General features: G+C 43.2%; 1 protein-coding gene across 3 annotated transcripts in view; it reads right to left on the bottom strand.

The window, feature by feature from the left end:
• The window catches only part of WDR81 (WD repeat domain 81), a 55588-nt gene that overhangs the window by 9103 nt on the left and 19540 nt on the right, over positions 1–26945 (bottom strand). For all 3 annotated transcript variants that reach the window (XM_083172124.1, XM_083172126.1, XM_083172125.1), the window contains 6 exons: positions 26570–26745; positions 23902–24083; positions 15613–15778; positions 13167–13332; positions 5475–6140; positions 1532–1677 (listed from right to left, as the gene is read on the bottom strand). In XM_083172124.1, the coding sequence (XP_083028250.1) occupies positions 1532–1677; positions 5475–6140; positions 13167–13332; positions 15613–15778; positions 23902–24083; positions 26570–26745 (1502 nt within the window). The remainder of the gene's footprint in view (positions 1–1531; positions 1678–5474; positions 6141–13166; positions 13333–15612; positions 15779–23901; positions 24084–26569; positions 26746–26945) is intronic.

Genomic DNA, 26945 nt, shown 5'->3' with positions numbered 1-26945 from the left:
TACACTATTATAGCAGTGCCTCAACAGGAGTAGTCATGCCCGAATCCTTGATAAGGATGGATGTCCACCTGGTTATGAGACTCATCAGGTATAGAGAAGGAGGGGGGATAGCACGATCCTGTCTAGCAGACTATTGCTTATACGGCTGTTCCAGCATATGCTGTAATGAAGATTGAGAGAGGCACTGATGCTGGTTCTGATACTGCCTCCTGCATCAGAATGTGTACATAGAGGATGACCCCATCTGGAGGTTGCTGTAATGGAGGAGCACATTTGGAAGCTAACCGCTGATAAGCTAAATGGAGCATGGCTTATAAGAGGGTAGATTATAAACCTTTTTTTTGAAGGGGGAACCCTGGCAAAAGAACAGTCATTCTGCACATCAGCGCAGCAATCCTCGAACAGACCATCGTGGCTCAGAGCCTGCAGTGAAGTAACGGTGTTGGAGACTCCTGCAGAAAATGGTACATATCACAGCAGCATCGCCCTCCATTGCAAGTGTGGCTTATTAGGTCAATAGGCTAACCACTATTGGTCAACAGGTAAAAGGTTGACAAGATTTTCAAGGGTTTCTCTACCTCTGTGAAAAACTCAAAATCGACCCTTTCATGGGATGACCCTTACCATGCTGACCTTTTGCTTGTGTCGAACTTGTGTTCGACCTATCGCACGTTGACCGTTCAAATGTAGACCTATTGCCTAACGACCAATAGTGGTCGACCTAGACATAGTTGACCAAACAACCGGAATCACTCCCTGGGGTCTTTAAGCTGCACGACCCTTAAAGACAGAACAATGAAAACCCAGGAGGGAAGGAGAGAGGAAAGAATCCAACTTGGCATGCAGCCTAGGAACAGGGAAGGGCAAAGGATCAGGTTAGGGCTAATGGGGATATTCAACCCTCCCCCCCTTTTCTGGCAAAACCCTCCAGGGAAATGGCAGCCTTTAGCAGTGCCCTGGAGGAGAGGACCTGGACCCCACTTGTCAGCACCGCCGGTGGCCTACCTCAACGGCAGTGAGACCAACAATGTACCTGGCTTCTTACAAGCAGGAAGCTACATGATCTGCTCCTTGTTGTCCAGCTACAGCTGTGCCCAGTGTGGAGAAGCTGGCTGGTGGCCAGCCATTGTAACTGGGAAGTGGAGTGGCAGTGAGGGCATCTTACACTGACTCACCACCTGTTCATTAAAGCATAAGAGGAAAAAAAATGGGCAAGTAGAAAAGAGGCTGCTTAGCAGCAACCTCCATGCCATGCATCAGACGTAAACTGATCCTATTGGCTGAGGGAGTGGGGTATAGCAGAGAGGGAATCTGTACTTCTAGGAAAGAAAAATGATCTGGTTGGTGCCCAGGGTCTGCTGCTCCACCGTATACTCAGTGTCCCCTAAAAGGAGAAGCGCTCTTCCAAACAGGTCACCTGCTGCAAGCAGATTTATCCAGTTATACCGGGTATTACAGCTTACATCAAATCTGACAGACAAACAAATAGCAAACGTGAGAGATTAAGAATGAGCACGTAATATTCAGATACCTGAAGTCCTGGTTTCCGGGGGTCGATGAAACGAAGCATTGAGTCAGAGCTTCCAAATGTCACACTGCAATATGGAGGTGGCATGGTGGCCACAGCTGTTATGGGCACTTTAGTATCGCCAGCTTCGTAGGTCCGAATCGTTTGACCTATCAAACACAAATGCGTGCATTATGTAACCACATTAATTGAAAAAATATATATAAGGATGGGTTAATTTTATTTTTACTTATTTATATGGATTACAGAATAAACACATACACACAAGATGGCTTTAAAATGATAAGGATGTGTGCAATGCCGCAAGCTACACTAGGATGTAAAATGTCACTGTACACACAATGGGCCAATCCTGGTTGACTTGGTAAGACACACCCCCATGCAAGCCGACACTGCAGGAGAAATCATTCACTTCAATCTCCTGCCTTTGCAAAGAGAAGCAAGTCTCAAGTGACTTATTTGTGGGTGCCCAGACAAAGACAGGGGGGGCGGCTGACGTCATGTGATTCAGCCGCCCACGTACCCATGCGAGCACCCAACATTTTCATGGGGACAGCCATATAACGCTGGGTGTTCCCATGGCCCAGTGCCACCAATGCCTCGCCCTCCCTGCTGCGAATGGCCTGGAGACTGTTTACAAGTGATCCAGAATCCGCCACAATCTGTCCAATTAAAATTTTCAAATAAATATGTGGTACCTGAATTGTTTAATGAAAGTTCCCGTAATACTGGCACACTAATATCAGATCCATTCTATGGCGTAGCTTGGGTTACTGCCTAGATTCCGATTATTGGATTATATTAATGTGACTGGCTGTTATCCCTGCTCTCTTATAGTGTTTAGCTTAAAAATTAATTTAGCTATGTGCTTGGTGTAAAAGCCGTAGGATCCTACCACACCTGTCTATTTGTCCACAGCCAACTTGGTAGCAGTCATATGCTATATGCTTGGACTTTCAAAGGCTGCAATGCTAAAAGCGCACAGTAGTGACAACTTGTGTACAGAACAGTGTTTCGGAAGATCAGAGTAACAATGCCACAATATTCCACTAGATGGCAGAACAGGAATTCTAAAAATTCCAAAGTACAATACTTTGCAATTACATTATTAAAGTAAATTAAGAAAAGATAGAAAGAAACCAAAATTAATTTCGGTACTCTTTACCTAGAACGGCGCCCATCGCGGTGATCGCGACATCGCGGGCAGTACATAAACGGCCGCGACGCGATGCCCGCGATCACCGCGATTTTCCCATAGGGAACAATGTTAAAAAGCCTAATTGACCGCGATTTTGCATTCAATGCCTCAATGCCCGCGATTTTCCCATAGGAATCAATGTTAAATGGTCTACAGAGCCCAAATAGGCACAATTAACCCTTAAATGTCCCCCCAATTTTTGTACGCCACCCCACGATCCACACCAACCCGAAGCGTGGCGAGCGCAGCGAGCCCGCGAGGGGCGGCGGTACGCGTCCTCCGACCTTTTCATGCCCTACTATCCACGTCGGCGTGGAGTTGAGAATAGAATAGTGTGGCGAGCGCAGCGAGCCACCGAGCCCGAAGCGTGGCGAGCGCAGCGAGCCCCGCGAGGGGACGCGGATACCTTCACAGTTATACGCGTCCCCTCGCGGACTTCACAGGTGTCCGTGGCGACGCGGACACCTGTGAAGCCCGTGAAGGGACGCGTTTACCTGTGAAGGTATCCGCGTGCGCTCGCCACGCTTCGGGCTCGGTGGCTCGCTGCGCTCGCCACACTATTCTATTCTCAACTCCACGCCGACGTGGATAGTAGGGCATGAAAAGGTCGGAGGACGCGTACCGCCGCCCCTCGCGGGCTCGCTGCGCTCGCCACGCTTCGGGTTGGCGTGGATCGTGGGGTGGCGTACAAAAATTGGGGGGACATTTAAGGGTTAATTGGGGCTATTTGGGCTCTGTAGCCCATTTAACATTGATTCCTATGGGAAAATCGCGGGCATTGAGGCATTGAATGCAAAATCGCGGTCAATTAGGCTTTTTAACATTGTTCCCTATGGGAAAATCGCGGTGATCGCGGGTACCCGATTTTGATGTACCCGCGATTTACCCGCGATGCCCGCGATCACCGCGATTTTTTACCCCCGACGCCCGCGATTCTGATCGCGGGCGCCGTTCTAGGTAAAGAGTACCTTAATTTCATATTACATTCAGTGTCCTAAACTTTAGTATTCCGCAGGAGATTTCTGTGAAAAGCTATTAGTACACTGCAACAATTCATAAAATTGTGCAGAAACCTCAGTTTTCTACATAATTTTATAGAAAAACAAACCCCAAAGCATATTTGCACAATGGATCTAACGGTCACACTATATAAGAACAGAGAATGTTGTGTTATAAGAGACGAGTCAACTCCCCAAAAAAAAAAAAAAAAGATTCTCTGAAACACTTAATTTTTACAGTGTAAAGGCCCCCATACACCATAACAACATTGGGCCCTAATGTCCAGTCTCGACGGATCATGTGCACATGGTGCGTATTCTCGTTATGATGCGTGGTTCCGCAGGTCGGCCCTCAGATCAGACAAGCTGCACGTCTGATCCGTCGGCTCTCATTGCAGTCGTAAGGAGTGAACGCCTTCGGCGAGTATGAATAGGCTGTGACTACAGGCACAACACCATAACTTCTTTTAAAAAAACAAAACATATGGCTCAAAACACTAGGAACCAATACCTGTGACAATGCAGCCTATCAACACATTAGAAACCAATATCAGTGACAATACAAGCAAGAATGCTGCGTACTTCTTTAGGGACGAATGTTTTACCATGAAATCACAACACAAGAGACTATTTTCCACAGGTTCTGGCCCACTGATCATTGCTGCACAGCATCCGATAGAACCAGGCACCAACGTCTTCAGTTTGACCAACAAAAGTTCATGTAAATGTGGATATGCATGTGTAACATTATTTAAACGCCATTTTTACTTACTATAGGTTGCAGTAATAAAACCAATAAGCCAAACAAAATGTGTGTGTGTTACGTTATTGCATCATTGAAATATAGGTTTACTGGAATAATATGTTCCCTTTATGGAGGCAGTACCCCATACAGTATGTAGCTGGTAATGGCGGAGAGGTACATGTGTAAATTAAGGCATGGTAAATTAATGCACTTTTATTTGAGGATAAACCTTCAAAAGTCAACCCTAGAATTATAGCCAAATACAAGCCTAGATATTCAGATAAAGTTCTATGGTTCAGTAGCTATACGATGCCTTTTAATGTGTTCAGAAAGCACATATACAGATGTGTGTTCATACATACAACTAGCCTCAATGCGCCATGTGATGTGAGACATCTGGCAAGAGTGAGCTGCCAGGTCCAGTGAGTTTGTGACTAAGATGCACCAGGAGACTCTGCTGATTATTTTGAAAGGCAATATATCTGTGAAACTAAAGCGGTGTACACACGCTTCGATTTTTCCCCCTTTCCCTTCTATAAGCAAAATCGAATCCTAATCGAAAACGAATGGTTTTTAGGCCACTTTCGAGTGGCATTCGATTCGAAGCGCGCTCCCGGTTTCTCTATATGGAAAAGAACGAATATAAAGCAAATCGAAGTGTGTGTACACAGCTTAAGTCTCTATATAAAACACAACAGAACGTAGGGTGTACAAAGCCCCAGCCACTGCATTGCAGCACTTTGTATACAGATTCAGACTGAGTCGCACACAGATATAAAAGTGTTGCATATCAAATTAAGAAATACTGTCTCCTGGTGCACCCTAATTACATCGCATGGCAGCAAACATATTTTCTGAATAAAAAAGATGCTCAGCGTTAGAGTTACGCGAGACTTGGTGCAGTAATAGTGTATGAAGATATGTATGTAGGTATGGTAGTGTTAATTTGTGTTCAAGTTACATGTAATAAGAGTATATTTTGAAGAACAAAGCTTTTACTCATACCTGTAAATTGGTCCCATATACAGACCCCTCCATCACAGCTCACTATCTGCTGCACCGACTCCAGCTGACCCACGTAAAACACTGTTTTCTTGTGCTCGGTGTAGGTGAGACGGGACTCTATTTCTCTGGTGCCATCGCCAGAATTATACAAAGGCCACAAACGGACAGTCTTGTCCTTACTGCCACTGAGAAAGAAATCTTCTCCACTTAGAGGTTTGACACATTTAATTGCACCAGTGTGGCCTACAAAGCTTTGTAGCTTGATCTGGTGGAAGTAAAAATGAGGTTCCTGTTGGCTTACACCAATTTCATGCTGCCAATATGCCAGCCAGTTACCACACAGTCCGTGGGCGCTCTTTTGAAGGTCCTGCTTAAAAAGATTTTCGTCAGAATGGAATTTCTCCAAAATGGGCACGCGAAATGTGGACCTTGGTGTTGGCTGGTGGTTTTCTTTCGGCACTTGAATTCGGTTGCCAACCATGACACTACCAAAAGTGCCGGACTGAGTGTCGTCCTCAGAGTTGTGAAAGGGAGAATGTATTCTTCTTCTGTATTCAAAGGGTTGTGCCCGGCTATCAACTTCCTTCGGAATGACTGCTTCTTGGTAGACCGTTGTTAATTTCCATATTAACTCATTGTTTGGAACCAGTTGACCAATACCATCTCCTACAAAACAAAAATATTATTTTTCTATAGAACACTATGTAGTCCTGCAGTATGCTGGCACTCCATGCATAATTACATCCCGAGTGGTTGCACTTCAGAATAAATACAAGTCATTGGGTAGTATTCAATGTGGCCGGTGAGGGGGTTAAACAGCGAGGATTGCAGAAAACCAACGATCCTCGCTGTTTACCCCCTTGCCAGCCGCTTGCCCTATTCAACGTTCCAGGGAAATCCTTCCCCAAAACAGCGAGACCCGCGGCTAATGCAGAAAACTCGCTGTATTTAGCTGCAAGTCTCGCTGCTTCTAGAGCCGCATACGCCAATCCCCCTCGCTCAAAAAACGGAGCGAGGGGGGATTGGCGTATGAGGGGGGCTGCGTTGAATACTGACAGGGTGAGTGGTGACAGCGAGCAGGAAGCCCTGCTCGCTGTCACCGCTCGCCCACGGCATTGAATACACCCGAATCCAGGAAGAAAGCACTCCAAAACGATTTTCTTAAAATCAGCATCAGTGTATTAAAAGGATATCCAAATAATACACGGGATATATTTTTAATACACTGATGCTGATTTAAGAAAATCGGATTGGAGTGCTTTCTTCCTGGACTGACTTATAAAACACAATAGATATTTTTTAAATACATATAAATATGTTTCACTACTATTAAAAAAGCATGCTTGGTTGTGAGAAATAGAGATTATCCAGTCTGCCAATTAACATGCTTACATGCAGTCATGCCCGGGACACAAGGGGGCCATACACATGGAGCGATCCATGCTTCATTTCTAGGTGATCTAGTCAGATCGCTTAGAAATGCTCTCCTCCTAGTTACTGCGTTTCACACTCAAATCCAAGACTTTTCCCATGCTGCCCCCCACCCCACAGCCTTCACTGGCCTCGCTCTATCAGACTTTCCCGAACCTGCACAGCTTAAACACGCACTTGTTCATCAAAGTATACCCTTTCACCACATAACTAAGTCACTTGGTCACTCATCCCATTCTCCGGCCTCAGACATTTCTACTTGGCTTACATCCTGCCTCTGGTCCTCATTCATTGGCTGACACGTCTGCTGTCTACCGCCCTCCCCCCCCCCTTTTTTTTTTTCACAGCCTTCTTATTTTGCACATCAATTACATCTCTAGCAGCAGATCTAAGAATGCTAGTTGTGCTGTCCCTATGGGATACAGGTCCCAAAATCTACGGATTACTCCCTCGTACACCTTGCTTCCCAGCTGTATTGTGTACTAAGAACAGTGGTGGTAATTATGTTATGTTTATTTTCGGTTACTCTAAGGTTCTGCTTACCCTGTACGGTATTAAGTTCGGCCATATGCATGTCCTATTAATAAGACAACTACTACAGATAGCTCCTCTTTAAATATTTGTGTTGTAATACCCTTTTAAATCTGCAGATGGCCATGATCTTGCCAACTGATTATACCAGTGGTTCCCAAACTTTTTTGAATCACGGTACCCTAGAGCAGGGGTGTCCAAACTTTTTGCGACGAGGGCCAGATTTGGTGAAGTGTAAATGTGTGGGGGCCGACCATTCAATCTGACATTCTTTGAATCATTAATCACATCAGAATAGTCCCCCACTCTGCCCCCATTCACTCTATGCCCCCCAGCCTGCCCCTGACTGTATTTCCCCCAGCCATCCCCCATTCACTGTATGTCCCCGAGTCTGCCCCTCCTTCACTGTATGTCCCCCATTCACTGTATGTTCCCCACTCTGCACCCCTTCTCTTAATGTCCATCAGTGCCCCCATTCACTGTATGTCCCCCAGCCTGCCCCTGCTCCCCCCTCTCTGAATGGCCATCACTGCCTTCATTCACTGTATGTCCCCCAGCCCGACCCTCCTTCACTGTATGTCCCCCACTCTGCCCCCTCCATTCTCTGTATGTTTCCCAACCCCTTGTGTGAGTCAGAGGAAGGAGAGGCAAAGCAGGCACTGCAAGGACAGGAGATGCTTGGGCTCCTGCTGCTGCCCTCCTCCGATCTGCATGTTATGGGAGCAAGCTTCCCCCTCCCCAAACACTGCTGTTACTGTGAGTGCGGAGTAGGTTGATATTTGATTGCAGCAGCAGGGGTAGGACGCCAAACACATGTGACTGTGGCGGCCGGCACCTCCTCACTGCAGCAGACAGCAAGGTAAAGGCGCGCTCGCCGGGGCCCCACCTTTAGTGTCCTGTGCTTCCCATATCTGATACTCAGCCTCCAGCTGGAGGCTGCGGGCCGCTTGAAATGACAGCACGGGCCGCAATTGGCCCCCGGGCCTGACTTTGGACATGCCTGCCCTAGAGTATCAGAATTTTTTTCATCGCACCCCTAGGCCAAAATTTAGATACCAAGAACTTTAGAAAAAAATATTAAATTAAATAGGTTGCGTTTATATGTCATTCTTAGGTACAGTTATGTGGTGAGGAACATCACTAGCACTGATTTTTGCTGACCAAATACAATTTGAATTCGTCCGGGACCACCAACCCAGGGCACCCATAGGAGCCAAGGCACACAGTTTGGGAACCACTGTATTAAACAGCATTCGCAATGTTGCCAGAGAAGTTTAATTTCGGGTCCTGAAATGTGCTTTTTCTGAGATCAGATGGTAGAACCACGATTCTTAAAATCTGTCCCCAGTAGGATTTTGCTAAATAGGCCAGGTAATACAAAATGTTTAATCAATAAATACATAATGCCTTATAGTAGGACGGAGTTTGTGTCAAGGGTCTTTCTGGAAACAGGGGGAAGGGGAGGGGCATACTTTATATAATTAGTGTTTAACTGTAACTTTTGTACCTGTTGGTTTTGTTATAGGTCTACTAATGTATACTGTACCTCTTTGTTTGATGGCCAAATAATAACCTATCAGTTATATAGATCACTATCTCTATACTCTACAATTCCAACATGCATTCGTGGATCAAAGGGCTCCTCAATGCGTCGACACAATCAAAATGTCAACACAAGTTTTTCAAGTGTCAATATTGACACCAGTCAACATAGACCCCCAATTAGTGTTGCGCGTACGCTCGTCCTGTTTAAAGCATGGTGCCTCGATCCACTAACTTTACATTGTCCAATCGTGGTCCACGGGGGTCGTAAAACATGAAAAAGTCAAACAAAAGAAGAAAAAAATGCTGATTTTATAATGTGTGGACCTCTGCCATGTTGACTTTTTGCTTGTGTCAACCCATATTGTGTCAACCTATTCACTGATGAACCATCAGAATACCCACCAGTCCAGGGTATTTGGGACAAATTGCCCCAGCTATTTTCATTAGAGCAAACCTAAATCCAAACATATAGAGAAATCCTAGGCCTGGCTAGGCACTGAATACAATACACAAGGTTTCCCAGTGAGATGATAAATCGGATACTAAGTGTCAGCACAGCAGGGCCATGCAAACAGACTCCATCCACACTTTGCTTATCGGCATGTGTAACACTCCGGCTATGCATCATGTCAAAGGTTACAATTTACAGGGAAATATTAGGGAGTCTAATAGTACAGCTGATGGTGTTAATCTGTTCTAGTTGGTGTATACCAGGCATGTCCAAACTATGGCCCTCCAGCTGTTGTGAAACTACAAGTCCCATCATGCATTGCCAGTTTTGCTCATAGGGAATGCTAAAACTATAGCAAGGCATGCTGGGATGTGTAGTTTTACAACAGCTGGAGGGCCAAAGTTTGGACATGCCTGGTGTATACCATACACAAATATTAAAAGAAAAATCAATTTATTAAGTAAGGCACGGAAGTAAATCTTGTAAATACAGGAAGAATCTCCTGTATCCGGAGAGCTCTTATCCAAAATATTCCAAAAACTTTTTTTTAGAATATTTCATTCCCCCCCAATCCAGGCCCTTTTTTCATACTCACCAAGTCCCCCGATGTCCACCACGGCCTTCAGGATCTTCTTCAGCTGTCCCAGAAGTGCATTGCGCGGGTGCGCCGGTGACATCAACGGCGCACCTGCAAACTCGCACAATGCATCCTCGGGACCGCCGAAGAAGATCCTGAAGGCCGCCGTGGATGCCGGGGGACGCCCAGGGACCAGGTAAGTATGTAAAAAAAAAATTTTTAATCCAAAAACCGTAAAAATCCCTTATCCGAAATACTCGGGATCAAGGGATTCTCAGCAAATACAATTGAAACAAACATACAATAAGAACATAGAATTACAGTGCAACAAAACAATTATATAATGAAATACGACATTACTAATAACATGCATGTAGCTTTCTACTAATAATCCCAACTACTTAAGAGTGCGTGCACGTTTAGCTTAGTAAATATAAGAGCTCTCTGACACTTCGTTGCTCGGGTTTTCACTGATACACTGCGGTAACACAGTCTGACTTGTGCAGTAGTGCTGACTTCTGGTAAGAATGGGGTGCTCTAAAATACCTGGGTGCTCTCCATCATACTCTGTAACAGAATATGTAACTGCAGGGGAAGTTTGGCACTCTCCTTCAGGACATTTATGTAGTTCAGTGTGAATTGCTAGCTCAGTCTTTTACTAATCTGCTGCAGATATCACTGTTCTATATCCCTGGCTGTCTCAGTGCGGCTGTGACTGCTGCTCACAGAGGACTGTAATTATACCTTACAGCCTGCCAGGTGTCCATAATAGCAGTAGACCTGCCCTTGTTCTGCCTTAATAGCACTTCTGTGCTTATCTGCTCTGCCTCTGTCCCACCTCTGCTTCAACATCAGCAGAGATCTGAATCCCTGACAACAGAAGATGGCAGCACTCGTCTCACACACACACACACACACACACACACACACACACACACACACACACACACCAGGTGCCTCTGCTCCAAGTTGCTGGTCTTATGGTGCCCATACACGGTGCAATGAACTCCATCCTTTTAGTACTAGATTGCATAGCATCTAGTACAAAAAGCATACAAGCATAGTACTTTTTGTACTAGATACAATGCAATCAAGTACTAAAAGCAGGGGCTGCACAGACTGCGATGGGATACCCACGGGAGCGTGCATCGCACAGCACCATTGTACCGTGTATGGGCACCTTCATGGGATAGTTGGCTAACTGCCAACTATCCCATAACACCTCTGTAACGACCACAGCACAGGCTGTCTCTCTCCCCCAGGGATCCATGCGCCTCTTACTGATTGGACAGTGTCCACATGCCAGTTACATCACTCAGGACACAGATAATCCTATTCCTGCTGCCAGTTTAACAGTGTCCAGCCACGGATGCATTCAGCAGGGGAAGGAGCATTAAAGTTGTGTGTGTGGCAGTTTCAATGGGGGGCCACATCTGCTCCAGCACGGCCATATTATGGATTATGTGAGGGAGTTGTGCAGTTTATAATTATTGAGGAGATCAGAGTAACTAATGTGAATGCCATATCGTGATTTATTTTACAGATTTGCCCACTACTTGGTGTTAATCACGATTTCTTATTCCCATGACTTTTTGGTGATTTGGTTTAATATATTTTTGGGATGCTTCAAAAAGAAAAAGAAAATGGACTCACACACACATAGAATACATTTTAAATGCTTATAATAAAATATAGAACAATTCATTTATATACACTACAAAGGGAATTCAATTGACAGCAAGAAATTAGAAAGGCGGAGTAGCACTGGATGTTTCTGGCAGCTGAGGGGTTTGCAGGACAGAAAATCACTGTGTCTTTTCTCGCACACCCAGAGTTAAGGGGTGTAAACGCGTTGCGATTGCCTTGCGGATTAGATCCTGATTCGATCAATCGGCATCGAAATACACGGCATGCAAAACGCATTTGATTCTGTACTACATCTGTATTATATAGTCTTGCCTGCCCAGTCTAGTTTTCTATTCGATATAGAGTAAACGGGAGCGCCCATTGGGATCGAATCGGCATTGAATGCGGCTGATTTCACCTATATAAGCAAAATCAAATAGAAAAATAGAATAAAATCGAACAGCGTTTCTTTCCTGCCTACTTTTCTTCACTCCTCTCCGGGAGAAGCCAGAAGAGAAGTGAAAGGTGGGTGGGACGAGGCTAAATGTCGGGGGCGGTACAAGTCTGACATCATCAAGCCCCACCCCCATGACAGTCCGCAGCGGCAATTCACGGTTTGGGGAGGTGCTAAAATGACGCTAAATACTGCAATTTGTCTAATTTTAGCCTGGCGGACCCACAAAATTCTGGATTTTATGCAGAGGGGAAGGGAGGGAGCGGGGGCTGTGGGGTGATGCGGGAGACTTGCCCACCTTCCCAGGGGGCTGTGAGGGGGACCCAATTTGTGGGAGGCCCCCGGGAAGGGTAGGCAAGTATGCAGTGTATACATCCTATGTCTGATTTTATCTGGACTTGCTCTGATACCCGGATGGCACCCCTAGTGGGAAGATTGAGTGGAGACAGCTATAGAGGCGAGTAACTATTTTTTTATTCTTCTCTTAAACCGTGGGATTTTCAGAGCAGAGCAGAGAACGGGACGACCATTGAAAAATAAATATAGGATTTATACTTGGGTATTGGGAGAATACATTCCGGGAGTAATCCAAAATATGGAGTGGGGACCGCAAGGTTTTTTACCTCGCTAAACCACACTCACAGTTGTATACCCCAGTGTGTACCCCCCTTTTCTCACCTCTTTAGTCACTTAGAGCAGCAGTTCTAAAACCCAAAGTTAACCATGTTGCGGACCATCAGGTTGATGACTTCTCTAAATTCTCAGTCAGTGATCCAAGGAGTCTGAAATATCTGTTGAACTGTCTGATACTTCAGGCTCCATGCATAATTTTGTGCCTCCACAACGCTGCCAAGAATGTGCTGTCCGCTGACCACACGTGGCGGCCATTCTGCACTAACTTGCTGTGGACCTGTAATAAATTTTACAGGGTCCCAGAGTAAAATAGTTGGAGAATTCCTAACCTAGATCTCACTCTAGATACTCCTACGTTTCTATTAATGATCTACATATATGCAAACGCTAACTCAGGTTAAGCAATTTGTGCACATATTGTGGAGAAATTGGACACCTGCTTACCTATGAGACAAGAAAATGGGATGAATGTGGCATATGCCATCTCTGCATTGTACACCTTCTCCAGCTCCTCAATCAGAGAGAAGTCCACAAGCAGCGTTCTGCCATCTGAGCACCTGACACTCTGTACCGACGCCTCCATTGTATTCGAAGCCTCTGAACTCAGACCCTGTAAATGGGATGACACAATGGCTCATTCAATAAAAGTGGCCTTGAAGCTTTGTAAGCCTTTGCTTCGATTCCCTGTCTGTTCGGTCTTCCCACACATTAGTGTGCTCAGAGAATGTGTCTCTGGAACTGTATTTGTGTGTAAGACAAAAGAACACTCAATTTTTTAGTCAACAGATAGAGAATGTTAGCATCACGTATTCATTTGCAGTCTGAAAGAAATGTTTGTCAGACCAACAGAGGTACATAGACTGTGCAAGTTTTTTTTACCTTTCCTCATATCCTCTCAGGTCTAACAATCTACATTAAACTACAAATACCTGCGAAGAACATCTAAACTTTTCACTTGAAACAAAACAACTGCTGTTGAACACTCACATCTACCAACAATGTACGATCACCTGCATTTCTAATGCTTGGTCTCTTATACAGCGCCACTACTCCTCTTTTCAATATCCTGACCCTATTTTTCCTTATGGACACTATGGGGGTGATTCAGGTAGGTTTGCATACGCAAACTCCTTCTTTAAAAAGGACAAAACTACGTGCATTGCAGGTGAGGCGGGTGTAACATGCAGAGAGTTACATTTGGGTGGGGTGTGTTCAAACTTAAATCTAAATAACTCACCCAAATGTAACTGTCGCTGCACATGTTACATCAGCGCCACCTGCAGTGCACATGGTTTTGTCCATTAAAGAAAGAGTTTGCTTTTGGAAACCAGCCTGTAAAAAAACCCGATACTTGTGAATTATCTCGGCGCCCGCGAAATCGGCCAAAAATAGTCCGCAAATCGCATGCGATTTAGCGGCTGATTTTACGTGATTTCCTGCCGATTTGCACGCAATTCCATCATTGCACACCCCCACTATCCAAGTTAGCCCGGAGTGTGGCGAGCGGACGCGGTACGCGTCCTCCCGACCTGTTCATACCCCCACTATCCACGTAGGCAGAGAGCCACCGAGCCCTAAGTGTTGCGAGCCCCAGGAGGGGACGCGGAAAACGATCCCGAAGCGTGGCGAGCGCAGCGAGTGGACACTGATTACTTGACATGTTTTCAGCGCCCGCTCGCCACGCTTCGGGCTGACTTGGATCTTGGGGTGTGCATGGATGGAATAGCATGCAAATTGGCAGGAAATTGCGGAAAATCGGCCGAAAATCGCATCGCGGATCGAATCGGTCACAAATTGTCCGCTAAATTGTATGCGATTTAGATAAAATCAGGCGCCGTCATAATATACAAGTAACAAAAAACCCTATATGTCCAATCTGACAAAAAAAACAACAACACTCAAGGTCTATCTTTATTTCGCTCCCCGGTAAAATTCCTCCATTTCAAACGTATTCTCTCATCCTGCAGTGCTGCTCTTTCCTTAGCTAAACAGTCATACTACAAAAACCTCATCTACTCCCAGTTTTCGAACCCTTAGTGCCTCTTTGCCACTCTAAACCCCCTCTTCTGGAGGCAGTTGAGAGTGTTGACGTCCCCCAGAACATATAGGTCTGTACATATGCAAATAAACTTGAGAAGAAAGCTTATAACAGAACTGCCCTACCAATATCATATCATATATAACAGAAAGACATTAGTAGCCTTCCAGAATGAAACATTTTGAAAGCCCGGGGTGGGCATAAGAACCAAAAGCAGGAATGTCAGACAATCAGCATCCTGGGTGTGTATGGGAATTACAGAAATGGAGACACAGGTACCAAATCCGTCAACATTTTTTTTTTCAATTATTTTGGGAATACTGGTCATACACCCTATACAATAGAAATACCACCTTCTATTAAGGGGCATTGCTTTTGTTTCATTCACAAGATGGCAGGTGGCAACAGGGAAAATAGGTTGTGCCTCTTTGTTTTGGTGGTGCAATGCAGCAGATAGAATTTGGGAGTCATGGGGATGACAAGTTGTACTACTTAAAAAATATGAATTTGTTCACATCCACCCAGAAACTAGAAAGATTTAAACAACTCAACGGGCAGGACCCCTAACCTCTGGCTGTAATTGGCATGTAAGATCATCTGTATAACAACAAATAAATATATGGCCCTCTGATTACACTGCCCACAAGGTGGTTGGCAGAGGATTGCACATAGTGGACTATAGCAGTCACCTACTGACCAGATTTCAAAGATTGACAAGAAAACATAGTTTATGAGTTTTGATGTTGACTGAAGGCTACAGGTTTATAAACTTTCAAAAAAAAAAAAAAATGGGGGGGGGGGGGGTTATCACATCACACTTTGAGGAGAATAATGACAGGGTTACCGGCATACCTGCTGATGGACATCATGCAATACGGTGAAGTTGCTGAAGAAGGTTCTGAGAGCATCACCAAGATGCAGCTGGACCATTTCTCTCCCTATCCTGAGGCAGATAAGGGACAGGAGGCTGAAACACTTAACACAGAGAGCTATCCGGGCTTGGGGGCCGTTTGGAAACCTGTTAGAAAATTTTTTATTAGAGAAAGCTGATCAGAATTACATTTATTTATGCAATTTCAGATATTGACTTTTACAATAAGTCTAATCCAGTGATTCACAAATATTCTTGAGTCACAGATCTCTAAAAACTGTGCCTGCCTGTCATCCTTGGGGGGGGGGGGGGGGGGGGTATAGTTGCGCTTTGGATTTAATGACTAGCAGCCACTAGCACTGGTTTTGACAGTCACTTCGACCATAACAGTATTTGCATTGGTCCTGGACTACCAACCCAAGGCAGCCCTACAAGTGCATAAGGCACTTGCAGAATAAGATAGCGACTATGGGCCATAATCAATGTAGCCGGCAAGGGGGATAAAGAGCGGGGACCGCCGAAAACAAACGATCCTCGCCATTTAACCCACACTCCGGCCGCTCCCCCCCTTCAACACGCCGGGGAAATCCTCGCTGTCAGAGAACGGCGAGGATTCCGCCAAACATCGAGGCTCGCACATCCAGGTTTTATTGATTTATTATACTTCTATTACAAATATTTTTGCCCTTTCTTTCATGTTTTTACTTTCACTTATTTCAATTCCTGGTCAATGTACATCCACCTGCCCATTTCTCTTTAACATCCTATATTCTCCTCAGTAATACTTAAACGACTGGGTGTAGTATAGGAAGACATCTATAATGTTTACATGAGAATGTGGCCATGGTCAGAATGCTAAAATACAGCATGTCAACATGCTTAGAATGTCACCAGTGACCACGTTGACAATAATGAAGTGTCAACATGATAGAATGCCAAAGTGTAACCCCTGCTGGTACAGCAAAGACCAGGGACCTGGATTTTGATTTAGAAATTGCATTTGTAATGCACTTCAAACAGTTATGGATCACAGGGCTGACTGTGCCTTGGTATTCAGTCAATATGTCTACATCAAAAAGGTCGACACTGAAAAAAAGGTCAACACCAGCAAAAGGTCGAAATGGAAAAGGTACCACATACCTGTACATGGCCAGGTACCTCCCTCTGCTACTGCTGCACTCGGTGCACCTTACCGTTCTGGTTTTTATCACCGGCCAATCAGTTCCACCTGTCATTTTTCAAACCAGGCCTGTAACTTCACGTGGGAGCTGATTGGTGATAAAAACCAGACAGTTTATCACTTCACCGAGCTTAATAAATCTGCCCCTCAATACTTTTGGGCAGATCCGCCATATATAGAAACAGAAACAGTTTCTTCATATTGGTGGAGCTGCCCAAAACTATATATACAGAAACGGTTTCTTCATCTATAAATATGGCTTAGGTCTCTCTACCCTTGTCAAAGTCACTCTGGTCAGAGGTTGGTTTGCACCAGCATAAACGGATATCCATGAAAGATGTATTCAACGACACATCAATTATAAAAAAGTTACACATTTACAAACTTTGGAACTGCTGGTGCCATTCCCTTTTTAGTTTAAGAAGTGTTGACCATGACAGTAATTACCGCTCCCATTACTTTTTTTATTGGAGTATGTGTGTATATGCGGGTGACAGTGCTTATGTGCCTTCCTCTCGCCCAGCAAAACTGTCTATTGCAGTAGTTCCCAAACTGTGTGCCGTGGCTCCCTGGGGTGCCTCGGGACACTTGCAGGGGTGCCCTGGGTTGGTGGTCCAGGACCAATTAAAATTATTAATGGCTAATTATTTATGAGCAAAACAAGTGCTGGTGGCTGGCAATTATAAAATGTGTATAAACAGAAGCAAATCCTGCCCTTTACCACATAACTGATCCTAAGAATCGCATATAAACCCAATCTAATAAAAAAAAAAAATTTGGCCTAGGGGTGCCGTAAATTTTTTATTTATACTCTAGGGTGCCGTGAATCAAAAAAGATTGGGAACCCCTGGTCTATTGCCTTCTTAGTAGGTGCTACTAGCACACAATTGTACTTCTAGGTATTTCACCGTGACAGCTTTTGTATGTACTTTTATTTTGGTTTGTTGGCCTCTTTCTTTTTTTTTTTTTTTTTTTTTTTTTTTTTTAACATAAACTTGTTTGAAAAATACACAAATTATTGAGAGCGCATATGAACCAGTAAAAAATTAAACATTTATTAAAAACAACAGTATTAGACACTTAAAATGGTAGATACAGTAATTAGGTAATAAATATGGCCAATAATCCCTTATAGTAGGCAAGGTCCTATGGACCAAAGTCCTCAGACTAATTAAGTCTCCAATTGAATTTCCATTGAGTAGGGAATAAACAGTATAAGTTCCAGAAATATTGATCTCACCACTCGTTGTATTAGCGCATGAATGTCCTTGTAGTTCCACAAAGGTGGTCCGGAGCTTACCGGGTCAGTTGTTTGGCAGCTGGGTTGGATAGGCTCCAAGGGGGGATCTGCAATCTGCGGTCCTCGGACGCTGCGGTCGATGTTGTAATCGCTGTGTCAGGATGAGATGGTTACTGCTGAGGGCTTCCAAGCTGCAGGCAGTAACCATCTCATCCTGACACAGCGATTACAACATCGACCGCAGCGTCCGAGGACCGCAGATTGCAGATCCCCCCTTGGAGCCTATCCAACCCAGCTGCCAAACAACTGACCCGGTAAGCTCCGGACCACCTTTGTGGAACTACAAGGACATTCATGCGCTAATACAACGAGTGGTGAGATCAATATTTCTGGAACTTATACTGTTTATTCCCTACTCAATGGAAATTCAATTGGAGACTTAATTAGTCTGAGGACTTTGGTCCATAGGACCTTGCCTACTATAAGGGATTATTGCCCATATTTATTACCTAATTACTGTATCTACCATTTTAAGTGTCTAATACTGTTGTTTTTAATAAATGTAAAATTTTTTACTGGTTCATATGCGCTCTCAATAATTTGTGTATTTCTATTCTATTAACCTTTGCTGGGAGCTGCATACCAGTTGCTACCTTATCCTACAAGTATTTATTCAGAGCAATTAATTCGATTTTTAGTCTGCGCCTGATTATTGTTTGTATAGTTGTTTGAAAAATACCATTAACCCTTTGAGTGCCAACACTGCTGTGAGCGATCCTCAAAATATCCGCTAAAAATGCCAGCGCCGCTCGCAGCGACTTTTATTTTAGTATAAATAAATACAGTCAAGTCAATTCATTGAAGCTTAGTTAAATATTGCGCCCAAAAAAATGAACAGTCGCTGCGAGCGGCGCTGGCATTTTTAGCGGATATTTTGAGGATCTCCCACAGCAAATGTTAGCACTCAAAGGGTTAATAAGGTATGCTGGGCAATTTTCACACCTACTTTCACAAATTCCCTTGGCACGCAAAGGGATAATTGACTCTAGAAATAAAAAAATATAAAAAAAAAAAACATAGCAAGCAAACATGTACTTCAGCCATTTAAATAATGGATACACACTAATAATGGACGTAATTTTTAACGATTTTACTGATTCTGACGGGTTAAAGTAGTGACCAGTGTGTATGCACAATGTCGCGGATGATGGAGGATATTGCTAGCGAGTGCCACGCTGCGGAATGCAGCACGATCTCCGCTTCCCCCCCCCCTCTAGTCGCAGGTGGCATTGGCAAGTTTGTGCACACTTACCGCTGCCAGTAATTACATTTATTTAACTTCACATAAATAATTAGATTATATTTTGTCTTTCGGTCTCTTACTTCCTCAATACCAGTAGTCTGCGGGTAAACAGTGACATGAGTCACCTTGCAGAGCGTGGCAGGAAATCCCCTTTTGCTTTCATCTGTGCAGTAAAACTCTAGAGTGGAAATGTAGGTCTAATAGTATAAACTCTCAGATTTGTATGTTCACAGGTAAATGCACTGTACTAATTACCACCATGCAACACTTTGTTGCTGCACTGAAGTGTAGCAGGAGTAAGACACCTGATTATCTAACTGTTGTGTAACTAAAACCAAATGGTGGTCAGAGAACGCTGAAGCGTAACACACAGCAAACAAGCAGTTTGTCTCCTACTGGCTTATAGATCCACCCAAAAATGTGCAGATACTACATCTCAAATTAGGTGGGCGTTGCTACATCTGTATTGTTTAGATAACATTTTGCACAAATATATATATATATATATATATATAAAGGAAAGTCAAACTGGCACTCAATGTGGCAACAACGGAGGGGCACAGACCAACCAATAAACCATCCAATCTATCTAGAATTCAATTGGACTGTCTGCCAAAGTTGAGCTCAGACCCGACTATTACGATTCGCCCCGCTGATAAAGGCGGGGGAATCGTCATACAAGATATGGATCAATATCGAAATGAGCTCCTCCGACAACTATCCGATGAAGAAGTGTACACCCGTTTACCTAATAACCCTACATTGGAGTATAATGAAGAACTTAAACAAATACTACTACGGGCGGTTGCCGACGGACTCCTTGCCAAATCGATTGCCGATGCTCTGATCATTCAACATCCCATCGCCCCTGTTTTGTATTCTATCCCTAAATTGCATAAGAACGCTGAAAACCCTCCGGGACGCCCTATTATTGCAGCACGAGACTCTGTGTTTTATAAAGTGGCGAAATACCTGGACTTCCACTTTCAACCCACAATACAAGCACAAACCACGTATTTGAAGGATACTACGAACTTGATCAATAAATTGAAAGATCTGACTGACCTTCCAGAGAATTGCTTGTTATGTACCCTTGACATAACCAGCTTATATACTAATATTCCGCATAAGGACGGGATAGAGGCAGCTAAACATCTGTTACTGAACAGCCCTTCCTACAAAGGTCCAGACTTAGATCTGTTCATTAAATTATTGTCTATGACACTTGAAAAAAATTACTTTTTGTTTGACAGGGGATGGTATCTGCAACGCAGGGGCTGCGCAATGGGTTCTTGCGTAGCTCCTGCATTTGCCAATGCTTACATGTTTCATATTGAGCAATTATTCTTTTTTGATAATCCGGAAATTTCTAACAAAATCAAACTGTTTCTGAGATATATAGACGACCTACTGATCGTCTGGGTAGGTACTAGAGAAGAACTTGTCAATCTCATTGATGGAATCAATGACAAAGATTCCACTATTAAATTTACATATGAAATTAGTAACCAATCGGTACACTATTTGGATGTACGTATATCCATACGCGATAACAGAATTACGACCAGTCTCTATACTAAACCTACCGACAGGAACACCCTGCTGCATTGTTCCAGTGCACACCCAGAGTCCTCTAAGAGAGGTCTCCCCTTCTCCCAGTTTTTAAGAGTCAGACGTATATGTGATGACCCGATGGAGGCTGAAGTGGAGATCGATAAAATGATTGTCAAATTTATCAGTAGGGGATACAGACCACAAGAACTGTATAAAGCCAAAAGCAAAGCTTTAAATATCCCTAGAGAAACCACTTTGATACAAAAGGAAACCAAACGGTTAGATAACAAAATTACCTTTGTACAATCATATAATTATGCTGCCCAAACCATTTCAAAAGCTGCTAAGAATTTGTGGCCCATTATTACCAAGGACCCTGATTTGAAAACTTTTGCTCATCATGAAATTCTCCCGAGTTATAAACGGCAACGTAACCTCAAAGACATTTTAGTACATAATGATATTTCAAATATCATTACTCCATCTCCTAGCCATTTCTTGCAACGTAAGCCTGGTTGCTATAAATGCACTAAATGTACTACGTGCAGCTTTCTTGAGACGGGTGACAGTTTTCCACACCCGCACACTGGTGAGAGAATTAAAATCAAACATGTGTTGACATGTTCGTCGACACATGTCATTTATTTTATCAGATGTCCATGTGGCCTCTTATATGTGGGCAAAACCACATGCCAATTTAAAACCAGGATGGCAGGGCATAGGTCACATATAAGAGCAGCTTTTGATGGCAAGATTGGCCCCACGGAACAACCGGTCCCAAGACATTTTAGGGAATGTAAACATAATCTATCCACTTTACGTTACAAAATGATTGACCACATTCCCCTTAATTTAAGGGGAGGTGATCGGGATAAAGCTCTATTGAGACGGGAAACCAAATGGATTCACCGTTTAAATACAGTTCACCCGTATGGGTTAAACGAATCGTGCAGTTTCCATTGTTATTTATAATCCCTTTATCTTCACATGTACGTCCCCTCTGACTAACGTGTAACCTGATGCAGACTATGTCCAGTTCCCCATCGTATGTCTAGCATGTTACTAATACGCTCAGTCCCAGCCTTCCTTAAATGACAGTTTCAAGTAGTAATGAGTCTCTTTATTTTTGCTACATACATTGATTTGATATACAAAGCGGGATGTACAGTGTATTTTAATCACAGTATGCTTTTTTGTTGTTATTTTTTCAGGTCGCCTAGCAACCAGTCCAGAGTGCCGGACGCACCAGGGTGTGCGCGTCTCAGACTGATGACGTCATCTGATCCGGGCGGACGGACGGATGCGGGCGACCGGTGCACGGGGGTTGGTGAGTGATATCATGTGTTTGTCTATATATGTATGTACTTGTATGATTATGTGCTGAGCTTGAAAACGGTTAATTAAACCGAAACGTCGCTTACAGAAGGTGTCTGTCAGTTATTTGTGCTGTGAAGTCCGACGAGTGCCAGTGACTCCCTCTGTTGCTATATATATATATATGCACAATGGTGTAGCACTCGTAGCCAATAATCAGGAGAAGACGCCAGTTGATAATAACGTTTCAATTTATGTAAATTTTCATCAGATTATATAAATTGAAACGTTATTATCAACTGGCGTCTTCTCCTGATTATTGGCTACGAGTGCCATACCATTGTGCCTCTATACCAATTCCCCTGTGTGGGCACCGGCCGCAGTTACTTCGTTACAGGGAGTGTTGATCCTACATATATATATATATATATATATATATATATATATATATATATATATATATATATATATATATATATATATATATATATATATATATACATACACACACACACACACACACACACACCACATGAACACTGGGAGTAATTATTTTGCTAAAAAAATAGCACTGACAATAGCAAAATTGTCTTCAACACTACAGTAAGGACACTAAACTGGAGTAAATGTTGTCATCCCTGCGGCTTTCTAAGAGGTCTATGAAGTCCTGCCATTTATCAAACACAGCCCGTACAATGTCAGCTATTAGCTGATTGGCTGGTACTTTATCTCCGACCAGCTCTCTCCAAGGCTTCGTAATTTGTAGATTAAGGTATACGTCTCCTGGCTACTGATAACTTCCTACCACCAATATTTTGCACATACTACTCTCTACGAAACTTCCAACAAGCTCTCAAGGCCCACTTCTTCACCAAACCCAGCGAACTCTAATCCTAACTCTCTGTTACATGCTCACCTCTACCACTTGTCACCCCTGTCTGTCTGCCCCTCCCCTATAGAAGCAGGGCCATTTCCCTCCATACTTTACATCACACTCCGTACTACGACATCGGACCCTAATGCTTATTTCAATGTCATATCAACTGATATATATATATATATATATATATATATATATATATATATATATATATATATATATATATATGTCTATATAACATGTACTTGTTGCTGGTTTCTGGTTTTGCAGATTTTTTTATATACAGTAGATTGTTAGACGCTGTGGAACCTTTTTGACCACATAAAAATAAAGGATATTAATATTATTTTAAAGGGGTCTATTTTAGGGGAATGTACAGTTGTCACACCGGATAAAAGATAGACTCGCCTGGCTGAATCCTGGAAGTAACCATCACTAATGCATCATTGTAATATTGCTAAACTGGGTGGCCAAATTGGAAGAGACCTGGTTATTTTGCAATAAGGCTAACAGCTGAATCACAGTTTGCCTCCACAGGGGCCTGTTAGATCACCACTGAGCTGGTTACTAACCAATACCGCTTGCAGTATTGCAGTGTGCATGGGATGCATTAACAGACTTCTTCAACCAGGTGACATTAATTCACATTAATTGCATTCCAAATACACTTTTCCAACGGCTAATAAATGCTTTGCTTTAACTAGTTTCCGTTTATGGAGGCTTAGTATACAATGAGAATAAAATGAACAAGAATAGTAATTATTGAGTCAAGTCCAGCCCAACTATTACAAAACATTACCCAACAGTGGTGGAGGTCAGGAAAGTCAACACTGGAAGCAGAACGTCTTGGTTTATTTTAGGTAAAATGTCCATGAGGGTGGTGTCTGATAGGTAAGTGGTGATCTTCTGAGTAAGGGTGACAGCGGCTAGGAGACCAGCTTCTTTGCGGCTGTTAAGTCGGCACCCACTGCTGGGGGCCACCTGCATGGAAGGAAAAATAAAAATCTATAAATAATTAATGAAACATTAATTAATTGTGGCGCCTCAACAACAAGATCGATGCATATTTGCTACACATGGCAAAGTATCTGAGTTTCCATCTAGAAAAGTGTACAGAAAATTCAACTTAATCACCAGATAAAATGTAATATTAAAGAAAGAAAAAATGGCAGTACATAATAGGGAAAGAAGAACACGAAAGAATGGGAAAGAGCCTATTGATATTCTATGTTATCATATCAGAACTGATAAACTGGCCAATCTGCAAGTGGGGAAGAAGGAACTTTCTATTTCCCGTTTCCTTGCTGGTTTCATACACCCGGCTGTTCTCTGCCTCAGTTCTGGAAACAGGGATACGTATAAAGAAAGGACAGTATCGAAAGGGAAGAACACTATTCTACTGCAGGTCTGTTACATGAAGCGACAGCAAAATTGCAGTTGCTAATCTATGGTGATAAAGTGGGGAATATACATATACAGGGAAAAATATACAGGGAAAAACATTACAATGGTCATGCACAGGCTTGTTTATTAACATAGCGCAGTCGATTTATTACTGGCTAAGAGAATCAGTATCTTACACCACAGGTTCTCAAAGTCGGTCCTCAGGACCCCCACACAGTGCATGTTTTGCAGGTTTCGTCACAGAATCGCAAGTGAAATAATTAGCTCCAGCTGTGGAACTTTTAGAATGTGCCAGTGAGTAATGAGTGCACCTGTCAGATGACCTTGAAAACGTGAACTGTGTGGGGTCCCGAGGACCGAGTTTGAGGACCACTGCCTGTACACAGTTATACAGAGATGCACATAAACCTGCATTCAGTTCAGTTTTATTCACCTACCTCATAGGTGTGCGGAACATCTCCTTGACACCAAAACTGCACTAGTTCTCGGCCACCCTAATAATGACTTGTTTCCTATCCCCTGATGAAACGGTCTTTATTTACCATGTACAGGTCATAATTGCCAAGTCGTTTTCTTGTGGAACCCTTGTGGTGCCATATAAATAATAACTGGATTTGGTTTGGCATTCATGAAAGCCATTTGAACATGGAAGAGTCCTTATACCAGATATAAATAGGACTTGAGATGGCAACATATCGGCTGGGCCTAAAGGGCCCCTTACACTTGTGAGATTTTGTAAGATTTGACCCAATTCAGGTGGATTTGGTCAATTTATCCGACAAAATCTGATGTGCCTGATGTGTAGGACCCAATGCACAATCCCGTGCCATTGGGTATAACCAAAAGATTGCAAGAGATTGATCCTCCTGCACATTGGATAAATCGCGAGTCAAATCAGGTCCAACTTGTTGGACAAGTGTAAGGGGACCTTAACTTTATGGGGCTTAACTAGTGTGAGGAGCCTGACAAACAAGATCTGTTGCAAAATATTTTGGGGGTGAGTTTTCCAGTTTTTTTTTAAGTGGCAATCATTTACACTTCAAAATCAAACTGGTTTTGCAGTGTAAATGATTGCCGCTTTAAAAAAACCTGGAGATTTCTTACCAAATCTCTCACTTTCGGAATCTCTCATCCTATTAAATCTCACCCTCTATGTCAATTGTACACCTAGTTTTTTTTTTTTGCATTTGTAATTTGTTGTAACAGTTACAGAAAATTTATGGCATAAACACGATCAGAATCGGCAGGCATTAGAGGCCGGAACTTAGTAAATAAACCCCTCCGAGTGTCAGCTGTTGAAACAAATCAAAGTGGCTGTGGGAATGGTTTTCAGTGAATTTACTTTGGGAGAGTTTAATATAGACAAACCAAGTGGATTTGTTCTAAATATCCCTCCCACACACATGTTATGTATGCTATGTATACCAACTAGGCTTGCCGGGACATATGACAATGGTTAGGAGAGCAAACACATTAATATTGGTACAAGTAAAGGGGTCCTTGTGTTGAGTGATAAAATCACTTACATGCTTCTTTAATCACTGTCCCATAGATTATTAGCCAATAATTTACAGGTTTTATGCTGGCCACACATCATAACAACTTTCCTCCAACCATCCAACTAGTTGGTTGGATGGAATAAATCCTGGTACTGGATAGGAGCAAATGTAATTTGTAATTAAGTCATTTGTTTCCCAAATCGGAAAATGTACTGTAGTTGGACCTATTTGATTTAAACAATTTCACCGAACGTTTTCGTCCATTTTCCTGAGCTTGTTAGCAAATTGCTTATTGGCATTTGGTTGGACTGAAAATCTGGTACTGTTTAGGGGCAAACAACTAGTTGGATGGCTGGAGGAAAGTTTGTCTTATGTTGGCCAGCATAAAGAGCTTTGATTTTTCAACTTCAAACCTTACGTGCCCACAACAGGTCATGTTATCAGGATTTATCTGTGAAAACAGGTAGGATAACTGTACATGACTACAGAAATCAGGAAGACTTTTTCGGGACCCTTGAGTGCTGAAATTGAGAAGTGGTTTTTTAGACGACAAGCTGAACTTACCAAGTAGCTGATGTAAGGCAGATACTGGTAGGTTAGAAAAGGTTCTCCATAGAGATGAGCCATATGCATCAGACAATCAAGCACAGGCTTGGACACCTGATCGCCACATACAGGCCTCTTGACATTCAGTGGGCTATTCTCCTCCACAGTAGACAGAAACTGATGCCTCTGGTGTCCTGGGTAAAGCAACAAACAAGATAGACCTAGGAACTTTTGCTTTGTAATATAGGGGTGTATTTGAACAAATAATCTTCTTGCATCGGACAGACACATAACTAATCTCCATAGATGTTGATGATTACATACAGAGGGGGTATTCAATCCCGGGCCACGACTGTTGGTATGTCCCAACAGCCGTGACCCTGGCCCATGTATA

This window comes from Crinia signifera, chromosome 2 (assembly GCF_055691185.1).
Source record: "Crinia signifera chromosome 2, ASM5569118v1, whole genome shotgun sequence".
Lineage (NCBI taxonomy): Eukaryota > Metazoa > Chordata > Amphibia > Anura > Myobatrachidae > Crinia > Crinia signifera.
This window is presented reverse-complemented; position numbering and strand designations above follow the sequence as displayed.